Source organism: Alosa alosa, chromosome 15, assembly GCF_017589495.1.
Source record: "Alosa alosa isolate M-15738 ecotype Scorff River chromosome 15, AALO_Geno_1.1, whole genome shotgun sequence".
In the NCBI taxonomy this organism is placed as follows: domain Eukaryota; kingdom Metazoa; phylum Chordata; class Actinopteri; order Clupeiformes; family Clupeidae; genus Alosa; species Alosa alosa.
In genome coordinates, this window is record NC_063203.1 from 2,012,879 (window position 1) to 2,032,068 (window position 19,190).

The 19,190-nt window shown below is 39.4% G+C and overlaps 1 protein-coding gene across 1 annotated transcript; it reads left to right on the top strand.

The window, feature by feature from the left end:
- The first annotated feature begins 16,110 nt into the window (after window positions 1–16,110).
- On the top strand, window positions 16,111–17,085 carry LOC125308564 (olfactory receptor 49-like). The gene has a single exon (XM_048265129.1). It carries the CDS (start codon window positions 16,111–16,113, stop codon window positions 17,083–17,085), a length of 975 nt encoding a protein of 324 aa, XP_048121086.1.
- The last annotated feature ends 2,105 nt before the right edge of the window (window positions 17,086–19,190 follow it).

Here is a 19,190-nt window from a genome sequence, read left to right on the forward strand (position 1 = left end):
CTTCAGTTTAACATATTTATCTAACACTGTATATCTTTCTTCTATTTCTGTTAGGTGCCGCTTCACTCAACTGGATGGTCAGGCTGACTGCAACCGTAGGCCTACTGAATAGATGGCAGGGAAGCACAGCACACGGGAATTTATAAATGAAGAAGAGTGAATAAATGCACTTGCTTTTCAAACTGATAAGTTGTCAATGGTTATTTATGCAAGCTTGTAGCCTAAACCAGACATACCTAGGCCTAGCCAAATGTATCCTGGCTGTAGATAAAGCTGGGTATGAATTTCCCAATATTTTGCCAGATTTATAGTGGTTTACTGCGGTTTAATATGAATTGAAATACCATTGAAATCGCATTGATCTTTAGTTTGGTTGTAATTTCAACATTGTTTCAATATTTATTTTAATTGAAATTCCGCTGGTCTATAGTTAATAAATCAACATTGTTTCAATATTAACTGAGGGTGCAAACTGATGTTAAATCAACATCGAAATCCGACATTGATTCAATGATTTATGGTTGACAATGTAATGTTGATTCTACATAGTTTCAATGCCCGTCTGCTATCTTAGACGTAGCAACACAAACATAAACAACAATAGAGGGAGGAGAGAGATGCATTTTAGCTATACAGTCAGTATTTTGAGTTTGTGTCCGCTAAACATGATAACATTAAGGTACGTTGTACACTCTGTGCTGGTGACAAAGTGCTGTATAGCTAGACATCCCAAGTCTCCCGAAGTTTTGAGAGTTACCCGATAGCGGCTCCCTGACACCCGCAATCTAGAACGAACAAGAGCGCGCAAGCCAGACCGGGAATTCAAATCGCTTGTGCATCTGAGTTTAGCGCGCACACGACGGAGAGGGAGAGAGAGAGGGGTGGTGCGTGTGTGCCTGAAGCGCATCCAAGACAGAGCATCCTGGCCTGTTTGGCTAAATCAACCAATCAATTTTCAGTGTAGGTGGGCTTTTATCTTTTTTCTCCCGAACTAAATTAATCAGTTCAGTGTATAACAGGAGCATCATGGCAGAGTCAGTGGCCCCCAAAAAGGAACATTTAAGACCCATTTCCCATCAGACTACACGAAAGTGTACCCTTGTCTCATAAGAGTAAAACATAATGATAGTCTTGCACACTGCACTGTTTGTAGCATTGGCTGCAAAAGACTTGTTGAGGTGAGTTTAACAAGTGTCATTGCATTGCATGTAAATGCAATGGACTATTTTCGCTGTTCTTAATATTATTCTTATTCCGACCAAATTTGACGTTCAAAGGCTCTAAAACCACTGAACCGTTCAACGTCATTCAACCACTCCTACAAAGGTCTTGTAACGGGGATGTTTTTTCCACATTTGTGAACTTTTTGAAATTCTCATAGAGTTAACATTGACCGCCGTGGCGGCAACTTTTAGCATTATGACGTGACCTGCAGCTGAAAACAGTCAACAGCTGAACGCGAGCTACTAGGCCTACTACCACTAGAGCTGTGAATCTTCTGAACATCTTCGCCTGCTGTGCCGTGGTCACTTTATTTGCTCGTAAAACTCTCATTTAGAGGCACATTTCTCTAATTACAGACAAGGTAAGTGTTCCGGTTTTTGGTATTGGAGTAATTTATGTCGTAACAATAGCTAGAAGTTATGCCATGAATTATGTTATGTAACAGTATAGCCTAATAAGTTGTATGAAATGATGGGTCACAAATAGCTTTTCCACCAAGGCAGAAGTTATGCCATGAATGAAACACATGATGGGCCTACCTAAAACAAAAACTTTTGCGATTTTTTTTTTTTAAACATCAGGTCCCTGTTCACACAGTAATAGCCTAATGGAGGAAACAAACTGTCTGCTGGCTTTGTGGTCCTCCACAGCACCATGTAGTCTGCATTCATAATCTATTCTAGGTGCTTGATTCTATAAACCTGTGGAAAGTGACCTGATGTTGAATAGAACCAGAGCCATTAGTAGGCCTATCTGTGGGCCTACGTTAACGTTCTAGCAGAGAAGACAGACGGGCTCTGGTTATAGAAAGAGATATCTGCTGGTTAGCCTAAGAAACAAATGTAACGATAGTGCGTTACGTTTGATTGTCGTTAGCTATCGAAACTTACAGCTAACCGGTCACTGTAAAGTTGACGACATATTTACGTTGATTAACAGTGGGTTTCCTTAAATAACATCAACGTAGCAAGGTGCTAACGTGACCTAACGTTTTAACGTTAGTTTAGACGTTACTCATTGTTGATGATCATAACGTTATAGCTTCTACCGTTCGCATTTAGTTAAAGCTAACAAATATGTTACTGTTTTTATTTTACCAAATTTTTAACGTTGTACACCGCTTGTTTGTGTATCAAATAGGCCAGGCTAAGTTTTCATTCTACGCTCCTGATTCTGATAGCCTAAGTAAACACTATCACGGTATGCTATCGTTAGGTCTATTGTTTCGTTCAGGTCCCTTTCCACAGGTGTACAATCAAGCACCTAGGTTATGAATGCATTGGTGCTTGATTAATACTCCTGTGGAAAGGGACCTTATGAAAGCCATGAATAGGCTACTGCTAGGAAATGGACCATATCACTAAAGTCTTGTTAAAACACACTACAGAAGTTGAGCTGTACCGTTTGTGTTGTCAACATAAGCTACAATAGTATGTTTACTTGGCTTACTCATTTCTGCATTGTTCTGGTCTATAAATTAAAGTGTAGCCTGGCACGTGAATCAAGCTTTCCAGTTGTAGTACATAGTAATCTGTAGGAAAAAATGTTGCTCACAGACCTAGCAAGCTGTTTAAGTTATAGCAGTTGGTTATCAAGATACTTAGTATCAGAATGATCTGTCCTTACTCATATGATTATTAACAGCAACAACTAAGCAGTTTATGTTTTATATTTAACAATAAAACACAGAATTCTGCTTTGTTTGCAATTTAATATTATAGGCTAGTATTTAAGCTTGATGGTACAACAATTGTATTATACTCTATTCCTTTTTTTTATTGTCCTAGAATTGTTGAGAGAATTGTTTAAAAAGCTTAAACTGTTTACCATGTTAGTCATTAGGTTAAAATGTGTAAGCCTAATGTAATGTAACAACTTCACTTAAATAAATTAGTTGTATTAAACAATTGTACAATTGCAGACATTCCTTGTATTGTTTTGGTATAACTGTTAAACTTGTTTGCTTTTGTCTTTTAGGTTCCAGACCAGACCAGTGGTGATGGCCGTGTATGACATTTTGTGTGTGCCTGTCTGTGCACACCTGTCAACCAATCTCTGACAATGTTGCTAGAAACATACCTACTAACATACATTCTTACAAACATGTGACCATATCTCAACATATCTGTGCACATACCATTTAACCATACTGAGACTTCCAAGATCTACACTGAGACATTCTGAGAACTATATTGTTGTGTGAGGACTATTCTAACTATATGGAACTTGTATACTTGTGAATCATTTGTCAACCATTCATACCTTTGAATCATACCTGTGCTGTAACATCTGTGAAACTTAGCTGTGCTGTTAGTCCTCTGTTTTTAGACCTGAGCTGTGCTGTGTGAACATTAAGATTCTAACCTAAGTTTGGATCATCTGAAGGGCTGACTCTTTTATTCTTCAGTATATATCACCATCAAATTTGACCTATTATCATTAACTGAAGCCTCTAGCTGTTGCTGCCAGTTCAGAATTAAAACTGATAAATAGATCTGTCTTAGGATAATATGATTGGCATCATCAAGTTCTGTAAGAATGCAAATTGAGACATCTGGTTTCTCCCTTATCATTATTGGTTAACTTTAAAATGGGTTTCAACAACTTTTTTGACTTCAAGCTTGCATTGGTTGTTAAGTGTTCATTAGTGTGTTCTGAGTATCATTCTGCTGTTTCTGCAGTACTGTATTAAAACAAAGAATTGTTGATCAATATTGAATTGACAATTTATTTGTACTGACCGTCATATACTCTAAGCTAACATCTAACCAAGTAAGTGGTTTTCAAAAATACTGTAAGTCTACATGTATGTAATCTGAATAATCATACTGTAAGTAATGTGATACACAACAGTTTTTACATTTACATGCAATGGTAATTCCCTGGAATTAAATTTTCTAGTTTAATTTGCTATTATTCAGGCCTATACTAGATGGCTAGTTGCCAAGGCTACATGAAAAGCCTTTTCTTTGCAAACACAGCGCTCTCCCGTTTGTTCTCTTTTTGAAAATGAAAAGCCCAAACTACCAAAATCTACGTATTCTATCATCACAATTTATATCTATAGGCCTTCCTTATTTGGTGTACTGACTAGACATTATTGAACAAACATCTGAATTTCAGTATTTAAGTAGGCTAAAAGGCTACCTCCCTAAAATTACTTTTTTCCATGTTGAGATGTCTGCTATACATTGTTGACATGACTGTTAAAATGCATTTCCAATAGAGTATTGGCAAAACCGGTTGTCATTTTTATGTTGAGGCGGCGGGGGGTGTTGTCGGCAGCTGCTGAAAGTAACTAATAAAGTAACTTGTAATCTAACTCAGTTACTTCACTGATTACTTGATTTTAAAAGTAACTAAGTTACTTTTTAAAGGAGTAATCAGATTACTTTTTTCAAGGTAACTGTGGCAACACTGGCTAGATCACAGCGATGTCTGCTGTTGGTTACAAGTGGTACACAAGTGCAGTGTCCACCCAAAACACACTTTCACACCCAGTTTCAACTCGTCTCATTTTTGACTTCCTTGCTGAAATCTATTCTATTTGAGGGCTAGTTTGTTTTAGATTATTTTCATTTTGGGCTTAAGGTTTAGGGCATTTGGTACATGACACAGATATTTTTCCTTGAGTATACTACAAGTGAGCAATGTAAAAATCAGTTGGGTTGTAGACGTTGGGTGTGGAAGGTTACTAGTTTGATTGCTTTATCTGTAAATTAAATGAATGCTTTTTCAACGACTTTTCAATGATTTTTTCAGAATTTCTTTGATTTGAATGTTTTTTGGTAATGCGTCGTGTAGGTCTTAAATTTCAATCTTTATGGTCTTAAAAATGTCTTAAAAAGGTCTTAAATTTAACTTATTGAAACCTGCAAGAACCCTGTTTCAAATGAATACTTTTTCTCCTTGGGACAGGCCCGTTTGAGTCTTGGAAAATACTTTTCCATTTGCATCGGGATTGAGATGATTAGAATTTAGCAGTCAATTTGAATGCAACAGTTTTGAACAAATTCGTGCAGCGTTCTAATGATGCTAACCGGATTTAATAGCAATTTAGCCAGTCGTCTTGCACGATTAATGTTTGGATTACATGTGCATGCTGAGGAGGGATGCGCCTGTTGAGAGGGAGAGAGAGAGAGTGCACGGGGCAAGGAGAGTCTGTGTTGAGGTAGGCCTACTTCTATCGCCTACTCTGGTAGAGTTTGACATACTACAATGCAAGATATATTTAGCCTATTTCTTTATGGACAACGTAAGGCAGGAGGTGTGTGTTGCTTTTAATTATGAATGTTCTATCGAACATATTTTTTTATTGATATCGATTACATGTCTATTGCGATACATATCGCTATCGTTTTATCGCCCAGCCCTATGCTCAATAACAGTGGTCCCCAAACTTTTTCTTCCGAGGGCCAGCTCACTATGCCTGGCTCTAAGAGAGTGCCAGAGACTCGGAGTAAATTAGTAACCATAAATAGCTCAGTGCTGTGAACAACAGCAGTCTATCTTAGTTGAATATTCCATTACATTTAATCTACTGCAATTTAATACCATTGTTAGCTGTGTTTATGTTGCCATCATGCCATATCAGTGTAAAATGTAGCTCAAATGAAATAATGCTGATAAAAAGACTTTAGCATTCCCAAAAGTGTTAGCAGGGAGTCCCAAAAGTATATTTTATTCAAAATGTGTGAACTCTGAACTCTGTGTCTTTGCATACACAGCTCATGTTGTGAACAAGTAATATCCTACAAATAATTCAAATAACTCAAAATATGAGAGTTTTATGAAGTGCTGGCAAAAACATCTGAAATGACCACCATTCTAACTTAACGAGTGAATAAAAAATAGAAATAATTATCCCAGAAAGTCCCAGAAATATGACTTGAATAGAAGTTAGTTAGTTATTAACAATTAATTGATAAACTTTTAGAATACTTTGAGCACTGATGCAGTCAGCATAGGCCTCTTACATGTTTGCAGGTAGGCCTACATTTCATTCTGTTTTCAACGGCAAACGCAAAACAGCGCCAAAACAACCACCAGTGGACAAAAAGAGTATTACATGTGTACTGTTAAGACTCGCCATAGAGAATGAATGGGGGAAATTGCGGAGGTCATAGTTGGACGATGTCATACTCCCGTGTGGGCCAGACGCTATATACCACGGACATGATTTGGGGGGCCATACAATATGAGGTGGCGGGCCGTATCCGGCCCACGGGCCGTAGTTTGGGAACCACTGCTCAATAATAACAATTTTAACACACGCATAAATACTCAGCCTTTCATGCACGTAGTCTACTGACATTGACGGCCCTCTGGTGGACAGAACATATAGAACTTAAGTTATACATACAAATACAATTAATACAAATATCGGTCTTACTGGAGACATTTAATGGTTAAAATATTATTGATACATATTTGAATTTTAATATTAAATATAGCTGCAAGCAGCAATGTGGGGGCCAAGCAGACAGTTCAGCAGGCCAGATTTGCCATGCAACTCAATGCTGTGGCATCAGGCATATAGAATTAAGCAGTCACAGCAAGTTCCATGTAAAACAACCCAAGATTGGCTGAGTTACAAGGTCAAGTTTCACATCAAAACATAACTGATTTTGTGTGGCTGAACCAGGGCTTAGTGTCGCCGCCCCCTCAACCAGCCAACTCACCGCCGCAATCGCCCCTGCCCGTCCCACCCTGCCCCTGCCCGTCCCACCCTGCCCCTACGAGGTAGAGTGAGTGTGTGGCGAGCAGGCAGTGCCTCGGTCAGAAGGCTCAATGGTATGGAGTGATGACACGGAGATGGCAGGTTTTGGTGCAACCAGGGCTTGAAAACGAAATTATTTTTCAAACGTTCCGTTCCGAACGGTTCAGGTAGGCCTATGTTTAACGTTTTCGTTCTTGCATGCATTCCGCCACCAACATATCGGTCCTGAACCGGTTCGGAACGCAAAATATCGTTCGTTCTTAAAGTTCCGGCAGTGTTTGGCGGGCCTATCAAGTCTATTTTTGTGGACTTGACCTTAGAATAGACATACTCATTATTTCCTCTTGATTTAGCCTATATCGTAGCTATGCCCAAAAATAATAAATCACAGGCGGCATTCAAAAACATTCAGATGGGCTATCCATCCCATAGCCTACAGACTTACTATAGGCCTAACCTATGCCTATAAATAATTTCTTATCAAAAATATTTCTGGATACGTGCTAAACTCCTTACCTGGTTGTAGCCTAAGTTTTATCCATATGGAGATCTTCAAAGGCTTGCGCTATAATTCCAACCCTGTTTACAAACGAACCTGTCTGTTGCTGACAAGGCCTATCTCAAATTTCCTGTTTAACTCTTCTACATAGAATAGGCTATAATTGCGCAAACATTTCAAATCCCGACTTTAAAACGACAAGGCGTGGACAGGCAAAATAGGCTATTACGCATAGGCTACAAACAATTTCCAAATCAGTTCCTAAGATCCGAAGTGGCAGACGGATAGGTTACATTACAACAGTAAGACAAAATATACACATTTGGACCAAAGGTCCATTTATTCGTTTTTTTTTTTTTTTTCAAACTGCAGAAATCAAATTATTAGGCTGTTCGCCTACAGTAGTTGGCTACATAGCGGCTTGTTATCTCACATTAACAGTGTAGATGCGGGCTTGTTTTTCGCACAACCGGAAATAGTCTCCCTGACATAGGATATGCTTTTGTGAAATTTTATAAAATATATAGAGAACGAAAAAAACGGTTATTAACCGGTTTTGTGGATTTCAGAATAACGTTTCTGTTCCGGAACAGTTGAAGACCATTTTGTTTCCGTTTCCGCTCCTCGTAAAATTCCGTAAAATTCTGTTCGTTTTCGTTTTTCGTTTTCGTTCCTTGAACCGGTTCGGAGCCCTGGGTGCAACACAAGTGAACTTTATTTGAGTTTCAATTCATCTGTTCTTTTGTTCTTTCCTTGTATGTGTGCTGCATCAAAGAGGAAACAAACAGAAAATGGAGTAATCAGTGAAATGGGGTAAATCAGTACAGATCCCAACTCACAAACAAACCAATTGACATTTGAACAATAAACTGAAATCATATGGCTATATAAGGTACAACTAAACAATACTTGACATCCCAAGTCAACCAACATCACCTAATCATCTCTCACATGGGACTCCAACACACCAAACCAACAAACAAAGACCTTAACTTTACACATGATGGCAGAGCTACTCTACAAACTGATAAACATCACAAAAGTCATAGTGAGGGTCATTAAAGTGATGACTTACTTTAACTCAAAGACGCACACAAAGCAGGACACACTGGAGTGCTGGGTTGAGATGAACAAAAGAGTGAACTGAGGGCGAGCAAACAATTTATCCTGGTCTGAGCCCCTGTCCGAGCTACAGGGTTTCCCAGCAGGTAAACTGGTGTGGTTAGGTGGCAGAGCCAAACAATCCTGCAATATCTCCACAGCACTTTCACCACAAGCCCTCCTTACACTGACAGACTTTGGAAAGATTTGCAAAGATTTGGAAAAGATTTTTGAAAGACTACAGTCTCAGACCCTCTCACATCTAAAGACAAGTAGTAGAGTTTTAAGTCACAGACTATGATTTTGCAATGACTAGGGATCTTGCAGGGTCACTATTTACAAGACTGCAACACGATTCCTTTAAATTATTACCCATCGTGCACTAGATAAACAGGAACTGAAAATTATAGCCTACTAAACTCAAAGTCGTATTTTCGTGTTTCTGCAGCATTGTTTCATGCGTGACATCCTTAACCGATACAGAGTTGTTCTGTCAAGTGGAAGAGCCGACTAAATATGTATAAGAAATGACATCCACATCCAACAGTATTCTAACACTAATGCTTCAAGTGGGATTTGAACTCTCAACCTAAGGATCACCAGTACAAGGCATTATCCCACTGAGCCACTGTCAATCCTACATGTTAGCCAGTCACATTCACATCGTGAAAATGTGTATTGGTAAACACACAACAAGAAAAACTCTAAGCATACATTTTTACAATAAAATGAAGGGCTTTCCTAAAAGAGTACACCTGAAAACTTTTTGAAATTCTGGGGCAATTAGACATTTGTAGAGATGAACACTAATGGATGAAATATAAATATGATAGACTTAATGATGAAGGAAAAATAGTAAACAAAGAAGTTGCCCTAAATGTAATAGAGAGTCCCGGCATTCTGATTCTTGGCAACTGATGAGTGTGAATGTTGATTGGCTGATGTCATTCAGGTGCTGTTCAATGGTGTGAATCTTAAATGACAAATCCTAAAGCTCTAACAGGGATTCGAACACTCAACCTAAGAAACATCAGTTCAAGGCATTAGCCCACTGAGCCACTGACAACCATACAAATTGGGCAGTCACATCCACATGGTGAAAATGTGACAGTAAAATGAAGGGCTTTCCTGAAAGAGTACACCTGAAAACTTTTTGAAATTCTGGGGCAATTAGACATTTGTAGAGAAGAACACTAATGGATGAAATATAAATATGATAGACTTAATGATGAAGGAAAAATAGTAAACAAAGAAGTTGCCCTAAATGGAATAGAGAGTCCCGGCATTCTGATTCTTGGCAACTAATGACTGTGTATGTTGATTGCCCGATGTCATTCAGGTGCTGTTCAATGGTGTGAATCTTCAATAACCAATAGTATTCGAGCTAGAGCCTAAATCACTACCAGGGATTCGAACTCTCAACCTAACAAACATCAGCACTAGGCATTATCCCACTGAGCCACTGACAATCCTACATATTTGGCAGTCACATTCACATGGTGAAAATGTGTGTTGGCAAACACACAACATCAAGAAAATTCCTAGCATACATTTGACAATAGAATTAAGAGCTTTATAAAAAAGAGTACAGATCTGAAAATGTGCACTGTTAATGGTATCCACATAATGATGGTTGTATGGTTGTTCTCCAAGGGGAAAAAAATACTCATATAGGAATATAGGTGATCTAGGAAAATTGGCCTAAGTGGTCTAACTTTATCTCTGAAATGGAACAAAATATCAAAATTCTGATCGATAACTTTTGTGAGGCTTGGTCTAAACATTGTCTGTGAGAATTTTGGTGAAGATTTAATTATTTTTGAAGAGTGTGAAACTTTTTATAATGTTTGGCTTTTCCATTAAATTGTGTCAAAAGTAAAAATTTTTAGACCATAAGACCAGGGCCAAAAAGATGCATCTGAGTTTAGAGATTAATATTATGAAAGAATTTTGAGTCTAGGTCAATCTGGTAAGGAGAAATTAGCATAATTAACTTTTTTTTACAACAGCGCCACCTTTGGGTGCAGTACCCCAAATGTTGGGTTATGGGCAGAGGGGGGTACTGGTAACCATACCTGAAAATTTGAAGAGTTTTGGAGTTACGGTTTAGGCTGCAGTATGACTTTTACAGAATTTTGGCCAAAAATGAACGGTACAGAAACAATAGGGGTCCTGCAGCTACGCTGCTCGGACCCCTAATAATAGGAAAACGTAGAAACACAATGAGGTCCTCGCAGCTTCGCTGCTTGGCCCCCAATAAACAAATGAACTTCGAGTATGATTTTTGGGCAAAAGTCAAAGGGGTTCGAACCGGCAACCCTTCAGTTACAAGTCTTAAGCGCTAACCTTTGGTACTTGTTGTCTAGCAGATATCAGTGAGAATTGAGTGTGCATAATGCAATTCAGTGAGACAGAATCCTATATGCCTTTCACCTTTTGTTTTTAGCCAGCAGCCAGACCAGCAGATACCCTGACTTTGCTGAATGACTGAAGCTAAGCAGGCTTAGTTAGTACGTGGATAAGAGACCTCCTCGGAAGAGTAGGTTCCTGCTGGAAGCTAGCCTGGGTGTTCCCATGCTGCCTTGCGCACGATTTGATTCACGCTGCTAAGGCAGCCTGGAGACCATGGAGCAAATTTTCGCCTGAGATAGGGAACCAATCACAGAACAGGGGGGAAAGCAAGACGATGATGAGCTATGCACAGACACATTTGATAGACATCCGTGGCACCCAATAAACGGATCTGGGCATTTTTTTCAAATACGAGAAAATGTATTCTTTCTTGTATTTGAAAAATGTATATGAACGTTTGGTTCCCAGACCACGTCTCATTGAGAAGTGGTGGCACTCTTCCCTGTGGCCAAAAGCCACCAAACAAATATCAATCCCAATGTCCTATTGCAGTGACAGGGACACTGTACTGCAGGAGATGTTTTCCTTTGCATGAATGGTAAATTGAGGTCCTGACTCACCATGGTTGTTAAAGATCCCATGGCACTTATCGCAAAGAGTAGGTGGTTCCCTGATTTGCTTTATTTATGTACACATACATAAAGACACACATGCACACGCACAAACACATAAACACACACACACACAAACACACCTACATACACAAACACACAAAACCACACACAAAACACATATACACAAAAACAACCACACAGTCTGCACACACTCAATTACAAACACATAAAAAAGGAACAAAGTAGGAAATGAACACAAATTGACAAGCGTGACTTATTTTTCTGCAAAAAATGTGCTGGACTGGGTGGCGGTCATATTTTGTACCGCTCTGCGGTACATATAGTTCTTTATGAAGATGTCTGTTATTTTATGAAGAGGCATCTGGCTGTTTTGTTTGTTTTACTGTCATTAATGGTTAAGCTCATGAAAATAAAATTTTGACTGCTAAAAATACCATTTTAACAGTTTTCGTAGGGACAGAAATACCAACAAAGAAAGCAGTGTCTGTCTTCTGTCTGAACATTGCCTACCTGCAATAGGCTATCACTTCACTGCTTGACACTACCCCCGACACATGGAGAAATGTCGCACGTCAACAATGGAGAGAGCCTTTCAGAAATTATTTATTGTGCGAATGTGTTAGCAAAATCATAGCTTTTGGTGAATGAAGATGCAGATCATCACCCTAATTCATTTGTTTCTCCAGCGAGAGTGAAATAAATGTTTTAAAAGCTGTGTCATCATCAGGCTATTTGCTATGATATTTGCTACTATAGGCCTACAACAGTCTAATTTCGTGACTCAATTCAAAGACCTGTTATTTACATTTTTGGATTAGAGTAGACGAGACTCTATGCTGTTTTCATGGACAGCAAGGATCCACTTTATTAGTTGTTTTAAATAACGTTGTTTGTTGCTTCTACACACATCATCTCCAGTGGTTCAGTTACTTGCGCAGATGTGCACATACATTGAATGAGCGCTGAGCCGCAAATTATCATCGGACTAGCAATCTCCTCATCGAGGAGGCCCTGAGCCTGAAGATCTTAGACAAAGAAAGCAGGCTCTGGGAACAGAACACAGTTGCCTGTCTAGTGTAGCCACGGGTCTGTAAAGTGCGCTTTGGGGGTGGGGGTGTGGCCGCACCCAACGTCACGAGGCCAGTGGCTAGGCTACCCCACTTTTTTGGGGAAAATAAAAAATTAAATGTCTCATTTTCCGATTCACCACAAAACATCTTGCCTAGTCGTTTGGGGCTTTCTATAGTTTCAGTACGGGCTGTATCGTGAGACAAACACCAAGAACAGAATAGGTTGATGTATTTCACTTCACCCGCTGTCCAAACCCCCTGCGCGCGGATACCTACAGCGCGGATACCTAACATTTTTTCGTTGCCTACATCTTTTTTTTGTCTTATTCAAAACTATTCTTGTAGGTATCCATTTCTCTGCTATCACCAGAAATAATCGTCACTTACGTTACTTAAGATATGGACATTTTTGTTGGAAGATCCTGCTTGAGTTTGAGTTGGGGGGTCCAATTTTTCTATTACAATTGCGTTTTAGCTAATATTTATGATAAAGTACTTTTATATTGTATCTCCTTCTGATTGACTCGTGTCCCCAGGGATTAATATGGAAAGGAAAATATTCACATTTTAGGTGTTTTTTGACTCAATTTAGGCTACCCCTAGCCTAGAAATCTAGACGCACCTTGCGAGCTGGAAAAGTTAAACTTCGATAAGGCCAATCACATCATGTATAGTGTCGGTAGGCGGGCTTAACAAAATGATTGATGGCAGAGTTGCAATGGTTCTACATGAATGCTAATTGAAAACAAAGAAGATGGACGTTGCTGTTGGCGAACAGCGTGACATGAGTTAAGCTTTTTTTAAGTTTGAACTAGCCAACTAGCTCCGCTGGTGGGAAAACGCATTGGACTCATGAGTTGTAGCACTATCCTATTGCATGCAGAGGGAATTTGAAAGACAACCGATTACCCCGGCCCTCGGACTGAGCACTGCGAATGGTGAGTCCCCAGACCATACATCTTGATGTGGGTCTGGCTTGTCAGGCTACACTTGTGCAATACATGCAACCAAAATTAAGTTTAGAAGGGACAGGAAATTGTTAGCCTGGAAATCCAGACCCAAATCCGAAAGATTAAGGGTCAGGCTACAAATAATGAAAATGGCCCAACTCGAGGGGCGGCACCAAGCATGCATTATGATAATGTAGCGGGGCTCTACAGTCAAAATGTTGAATGAACTGTCTGGGGTTTGTGCATGTGTGTGTGTGTGTGTGCATGTTTGTGGGACGTTCCTCCACAGGTGCTGCCGATAATGGAGACAATTGGCAGGACCCGTGATTGGTGGCTGGAGGGGATAAAAGCTGACTGAGCCCTCTCATCGGTGCGTTCCCTTTGTCTACAACAGGCGCCCGGATACTTCACGCACCGCAACCCACGAGAGCCAAGATGTCGGGATTACCGCCTCTGACTTCCCAGCTACAACGGCGAATTGACCAAACATCCACTCGGACACAGTGAGGGCCGCGAAAGGATTATCCAACGCACCCAATTCTTCTCGTGAAAGAAAGTAATTGTGCCGTTGTCTTGTGAGTGGGTTTTACCCCGCGATTTGTTGTGGATACTCTGCTGATTCACTTCCTCCTCCTTGCAGTTCCAGGTGGAGTGCCGACTGTTGACATTCAAGAAGGAGCATTGGCGACGAGAGGTGCAAGCTACCCTGCTTCAGTGCGAGAGGCAAAGAGGCCGAGACGGCAGCGACTTCCTGGTTCCGTGTTGTGGATTACGCACTGTGGGCTGGGTCGTGAGTGGTTGCTGGACTATTTCATTCATCCTCCGTACAAACAATTGTGTGTCATTAGGCTGGCTATAGTTAAGATAGAATGTCGGGCTGCTCGCTACAGTTTCTTTAGAAGTGTGTGCAGGGTGGGGGAATCCATTGTGTAAACAGGACTTAAACGTAGTAGCAATTAACTGTGTGTGCGTGTCACCCTTTGGATTATTGTGTTGTGCTAGTTCGATTGAATACTTCCACTATTTGTGGCTATTCCGCCCTTGTTTTCACAATAGTGTGATCTTTTGTGTGTGCTGTGATGTGATTTGTGCACGAGTGTGAATCACTAGTAATAAGCCTACCTGCGTTAGAGTAACTGTGACTATAGGACTTCTCTCCCCTCTAGAGGGCGCCAGACCTTCCACACTGGGTTAAAGTGGTGTTGGGCATTTAGCCATCCCCACTCATTATCTATAGAGCTCTCACACTGGATTGAAGCAGTAGTACTTAAGGGCCGGCTCTTAGCTATAGCTACTATTCTTAGATTTTTCACACTGGTTTGAAGCAGTAGTGTTTAGCCACTTGCACTTAACTAGCTGCTATCCTTAGATCTTTCATACTGGTTTGAAGCATCAGTACCTACCGGTAGTTGCTTATGTGTGTGTGTGTGTGTAAAGGATAATGTATAGAACGCCGGTCATTATGGGGAAAATAAGTCCCGGCAGGGCGAACCGGACCCCGACACGCCAGCGGAGGGGTCTTGTTTCGCCCTGAAGGGACTTATTTTCCCATGATGACCGGCGCTCTATACATTATCCCGCTTTATTATAATGGCTACTTGCCAAAACGAAAAAACAAACTCCATGATATGTCTCTTTACACTTATTTGTTACCGTTTTGGCCATGGCTTTTGCTGAGAAACAAATAGTTCGCAACACACGCTGAACTTGAATCAAACATTCTTTAGAACACAGCTGATCAACCGTCTGCTTTCACTTTTGAATGAAGTTCCAAGCACAAACTCCGTTGCCATTGACAGCGGTCATTCTTGTTTTCAGAGGTCCTTTCCCAAGAAATAATGACCGCTAGAACTTTCGGAAATCCCATTCAAGTCAATGGAGCATTCTACTTGCATTGTGAAGAGCCGTATAATAAATATATATATTGTGTGTGTTTTTATATGCCTTTTTTTAATATTGTAATAAAACTGAGTTTTATATATCCAGTGTGTCTGTTGTTGTACCTCAAGGGTCAGTAGCATAATTCCTGCTCCTGTTACAATAACACTATGACCAATGTTTACTGACTGATTCCGGACTTTGACGATGCAGCACTGTCATCATCTGCTGTCTGTTTAGGTCGCCTCTGGCCCACCTATATCACCGATGTGGTGCAGCTCGGCTCCAGGGCATAGGTAATGAGCAAGGGGCTATGGTTTCTTGGGTGATTAAAACTATAGACGACAAAACATATAAATAGGCAAAAGACACTTCAACATTACAAGATGAAAACACAGCAGGTAAAGATATGATTGACTTCACTGAAATTCTTAAATGAAAAGTTAAGCTATCAAGCAAATTCATCAACTGTTTTTTTATTCAGGGAGAAATTGACTGAGCATCAAGCTCTTTTACAGCAATGCCCTGAGTTACAAAACATACAACAACAACTAACAAATTATTTTAAGCTTTAGCCATAAACATATTATGTTTCTATAATGACCTGCATAATTAAGAATTGTATGTTGTTTGTCCAGGAAAATATGAAAGATTTTCCATTTAATATATTTCCTACTACATAATGCAGCCATATATACCTATGATGGAGAATGTGTCAAGAGTGTCTGTTTTTAAATTGTCTGGATTGAACTTTACTTCTGAGTACAGATATATTCTGTTTTCTCTGACTTTATTGTGTTACCCTGTAATTTTAATAATTAACATTACAGTAATCTATGTAATTGTGATGGACAAACATCTCTATAAGCCAATGTACATATTTCTTAGTAATTTGTGTATTAATGCTTTGTACGGAACACTTGGGTTCTACCCCAAATTTTTATCTGATTTGTTATCTGAGCATCATGTCATCTCATATTTAGGATGCCTGGTTCAAGTATTTGTAATTTATTCATCAGCTCTTTGTGAATTTTCTACTTTAACTGTGATGGCTGTTGACAGATATTTGGCAATATGTAGACCATTAGAGTATCATAGTATTATGACAAATAACACAGTTATCAAGTGCATGGTGTTCTCGTGGTTTTCACCACTTTTATCTATGTTAGTTATTGTTGTTTTAAGTTCAACATTAACTTTATGTGGCTCAAATATTGAGAAACTATATTGTGAGAACTGGTCTATAGTGAAACTTTCATGTTATCCAACAACAGTTAATAATGTGTTTGGGTATATTGTAATTATTGTTTATTTTATTCATTCACTTTTCATAATGTGCTCTTACATAAAACTAGTTAGAGCATGCATCAAATCGAAAGAAGAAAGAAAAAGGTTCATGCAAACATGTATGCCACACCTGCTTTCATTGCTTAATGTGACACTTGCTTTACTGTTTGATGTTATGTTTACAAGGTATGGCACCAGGAACTTCTCTCAAGATCTTCAGAATTTCTTAGCCATGGAATTCCTTATTATACCACCAATTCTGAATCCACTTATTTATGGGTTGAAACTCACAAAAATTCGAAATCAGCTCCTGCAAATTTACCAGAAAAATGCCATCAGGGCCGTAAGTGAATTGCACAGACAAATCTAACCAAACGACTGTCAATGTGTGAAACATTTTGTACATAATGTAAACTAATCTTACTTATGTAATTAGTAAGACATAATAATTATAATAATGGTAATAACAACAACAACTACAATATTCTAGATGGTAATAGTCCAGAGTTAGACTAAGCATCAGATAGGACCGTTGAAGTGCAATATTTATCATGAAATATACCTCATCCCTTTAATTTTGTGAATATATTGTTGGGTTTTGTTTTTTTATATTTTAAGTATAAAGCGGCTACATTTTGCATAATTATAAAGGAATATGCCAAGGACTCCTGACCACTTCATTATTTCATGTAACTGCAGATCTGCCAACCTTGAAGAATTTTTTTGAGTAGCACCTCGAGCTGAGAAAAAAAGATTGCTCACGTCAGCCTTCATGCATGCAGCCAAAAACAGACATGGCCATATTCGCAAGACACATTTTGGATTGCGACTTATCTTTAATGTCGAATATCTATCTAAATGTGATCCAATGTGTTCCTGAAAGTGCAAACTGAATCTTTTATGGTAGGTCTATTATTACCTGCTGACTAATGCAAATTACTGATTGATTTTAAAGAATTGCATTTGCACATGCACTCAGTTTCTTTCAGATCGATGTCTTTCTGCCATCTGTGAGGCTGCAATGATTAGGATTACATTATCCCATCTTGTAAGTTATTATTTTTTCTTGCTTGTTTTCACGCTAACAATCAAGAAGAAGGATCTATATGCTCCAAAGAAAAAACAAATTGAACACTAAACAATGAGCAGCTCAAAATATTTAGCCTAGCTAGGTCCACTTTCAGACTCGTTGTTAATGGCTGCATTTTGCCTTGGAAAGGTCTGCGCTTCATTAGCGCCTTTTAGTTATGAAAACTATAACCACTAGCAACACATTGAAAATATGCTAACTGAAACAATTGGTGAACAAGTAATAACTTTCCAAGACAACATCAAACTATTAGGCCTAGGTGAATTTACAATCACACTCAGTTTCGCAAAAAGTTGGGGAAACATGAATTTGCGAGTGAACACTTGTTAAACTCATAGTTTTTCATTTAACCCACCGTTGGATGAATAAAAAATAACAAAGAGAGGCCACTATGCTTTGCCTGTCATTCTCACTTGCCACTTTCATCCTCGCATGAAATAGATTTGCGGGAGATTCTAATTCAGATGCTTTCCGGAGAAGTTGGATGTGTGCTCGTTTTTGCGTAGTTTCAAGTAAAAAAATTGTAGCGGCGTACTTTGATGTGAAAATGCATGGTGCTACGCAAAATGCGTACAGGTTGGCAGGCCTGCAACTGTACGTTTATCCCATATTCAAAAATAAAGGCTTTCATGACATAGGAATCCCTTTTCCTGAACTCACTGGCAACTAGCACCAACCCTTAGGGCCATAGCAACTTCCATACACAACACATTTTGTCTGCCATCCTCTTAGGCTACCATCACACAGACAAAATAGACCCATGTGACCCACAGTTTACCTACTGTCAATGTGTCAGCAGCGCTGCCACAAATTACGTAATTCCCATAAGTTATCATAAATGACTTGAAACGTCATCAAAATGTCCATGGCTGAATCTCAGTGTCCCCCCCATAAGGTCTAAGCCCTGAACTCTCACACACTTAAAGGGATGTAGTAAAAATTATTTGTAAGAACATACTGTATACAAATGTAATCTTAACTTCATTAGCCTGTCTCCCTCATATTTGCATTAACTGCTGTCCTTGGTGCTGTCCTACAGGCAGTAGGGGCGGGCGAGAGAGTCTTCATTCACCCTGTAATGAGTCATTTAACCATATACAGTGGGTACCAGTTAAGTTTGGACGGGTTCCTTCATGAATCACTCACCCCATTTTCTCGGCAGAAATGGCACAAACTTAGCCTGGCTAGCGCCACCACTTCTCAATGAGACGTGGTCTGGGAACCAAACGTTCATTTTCTCATATTTGAAAAAAATGCCCAGATCCGTTTATTGGGTGCCACGGATGTCTATCAAATGCGTCTGTGCATAGCTCATCATCGCCTTGCTTTCCCCCTGTTCTGTGATTGGTTCCCTATCTCAGGCGAAAATTTGCTCCATGGTCTCC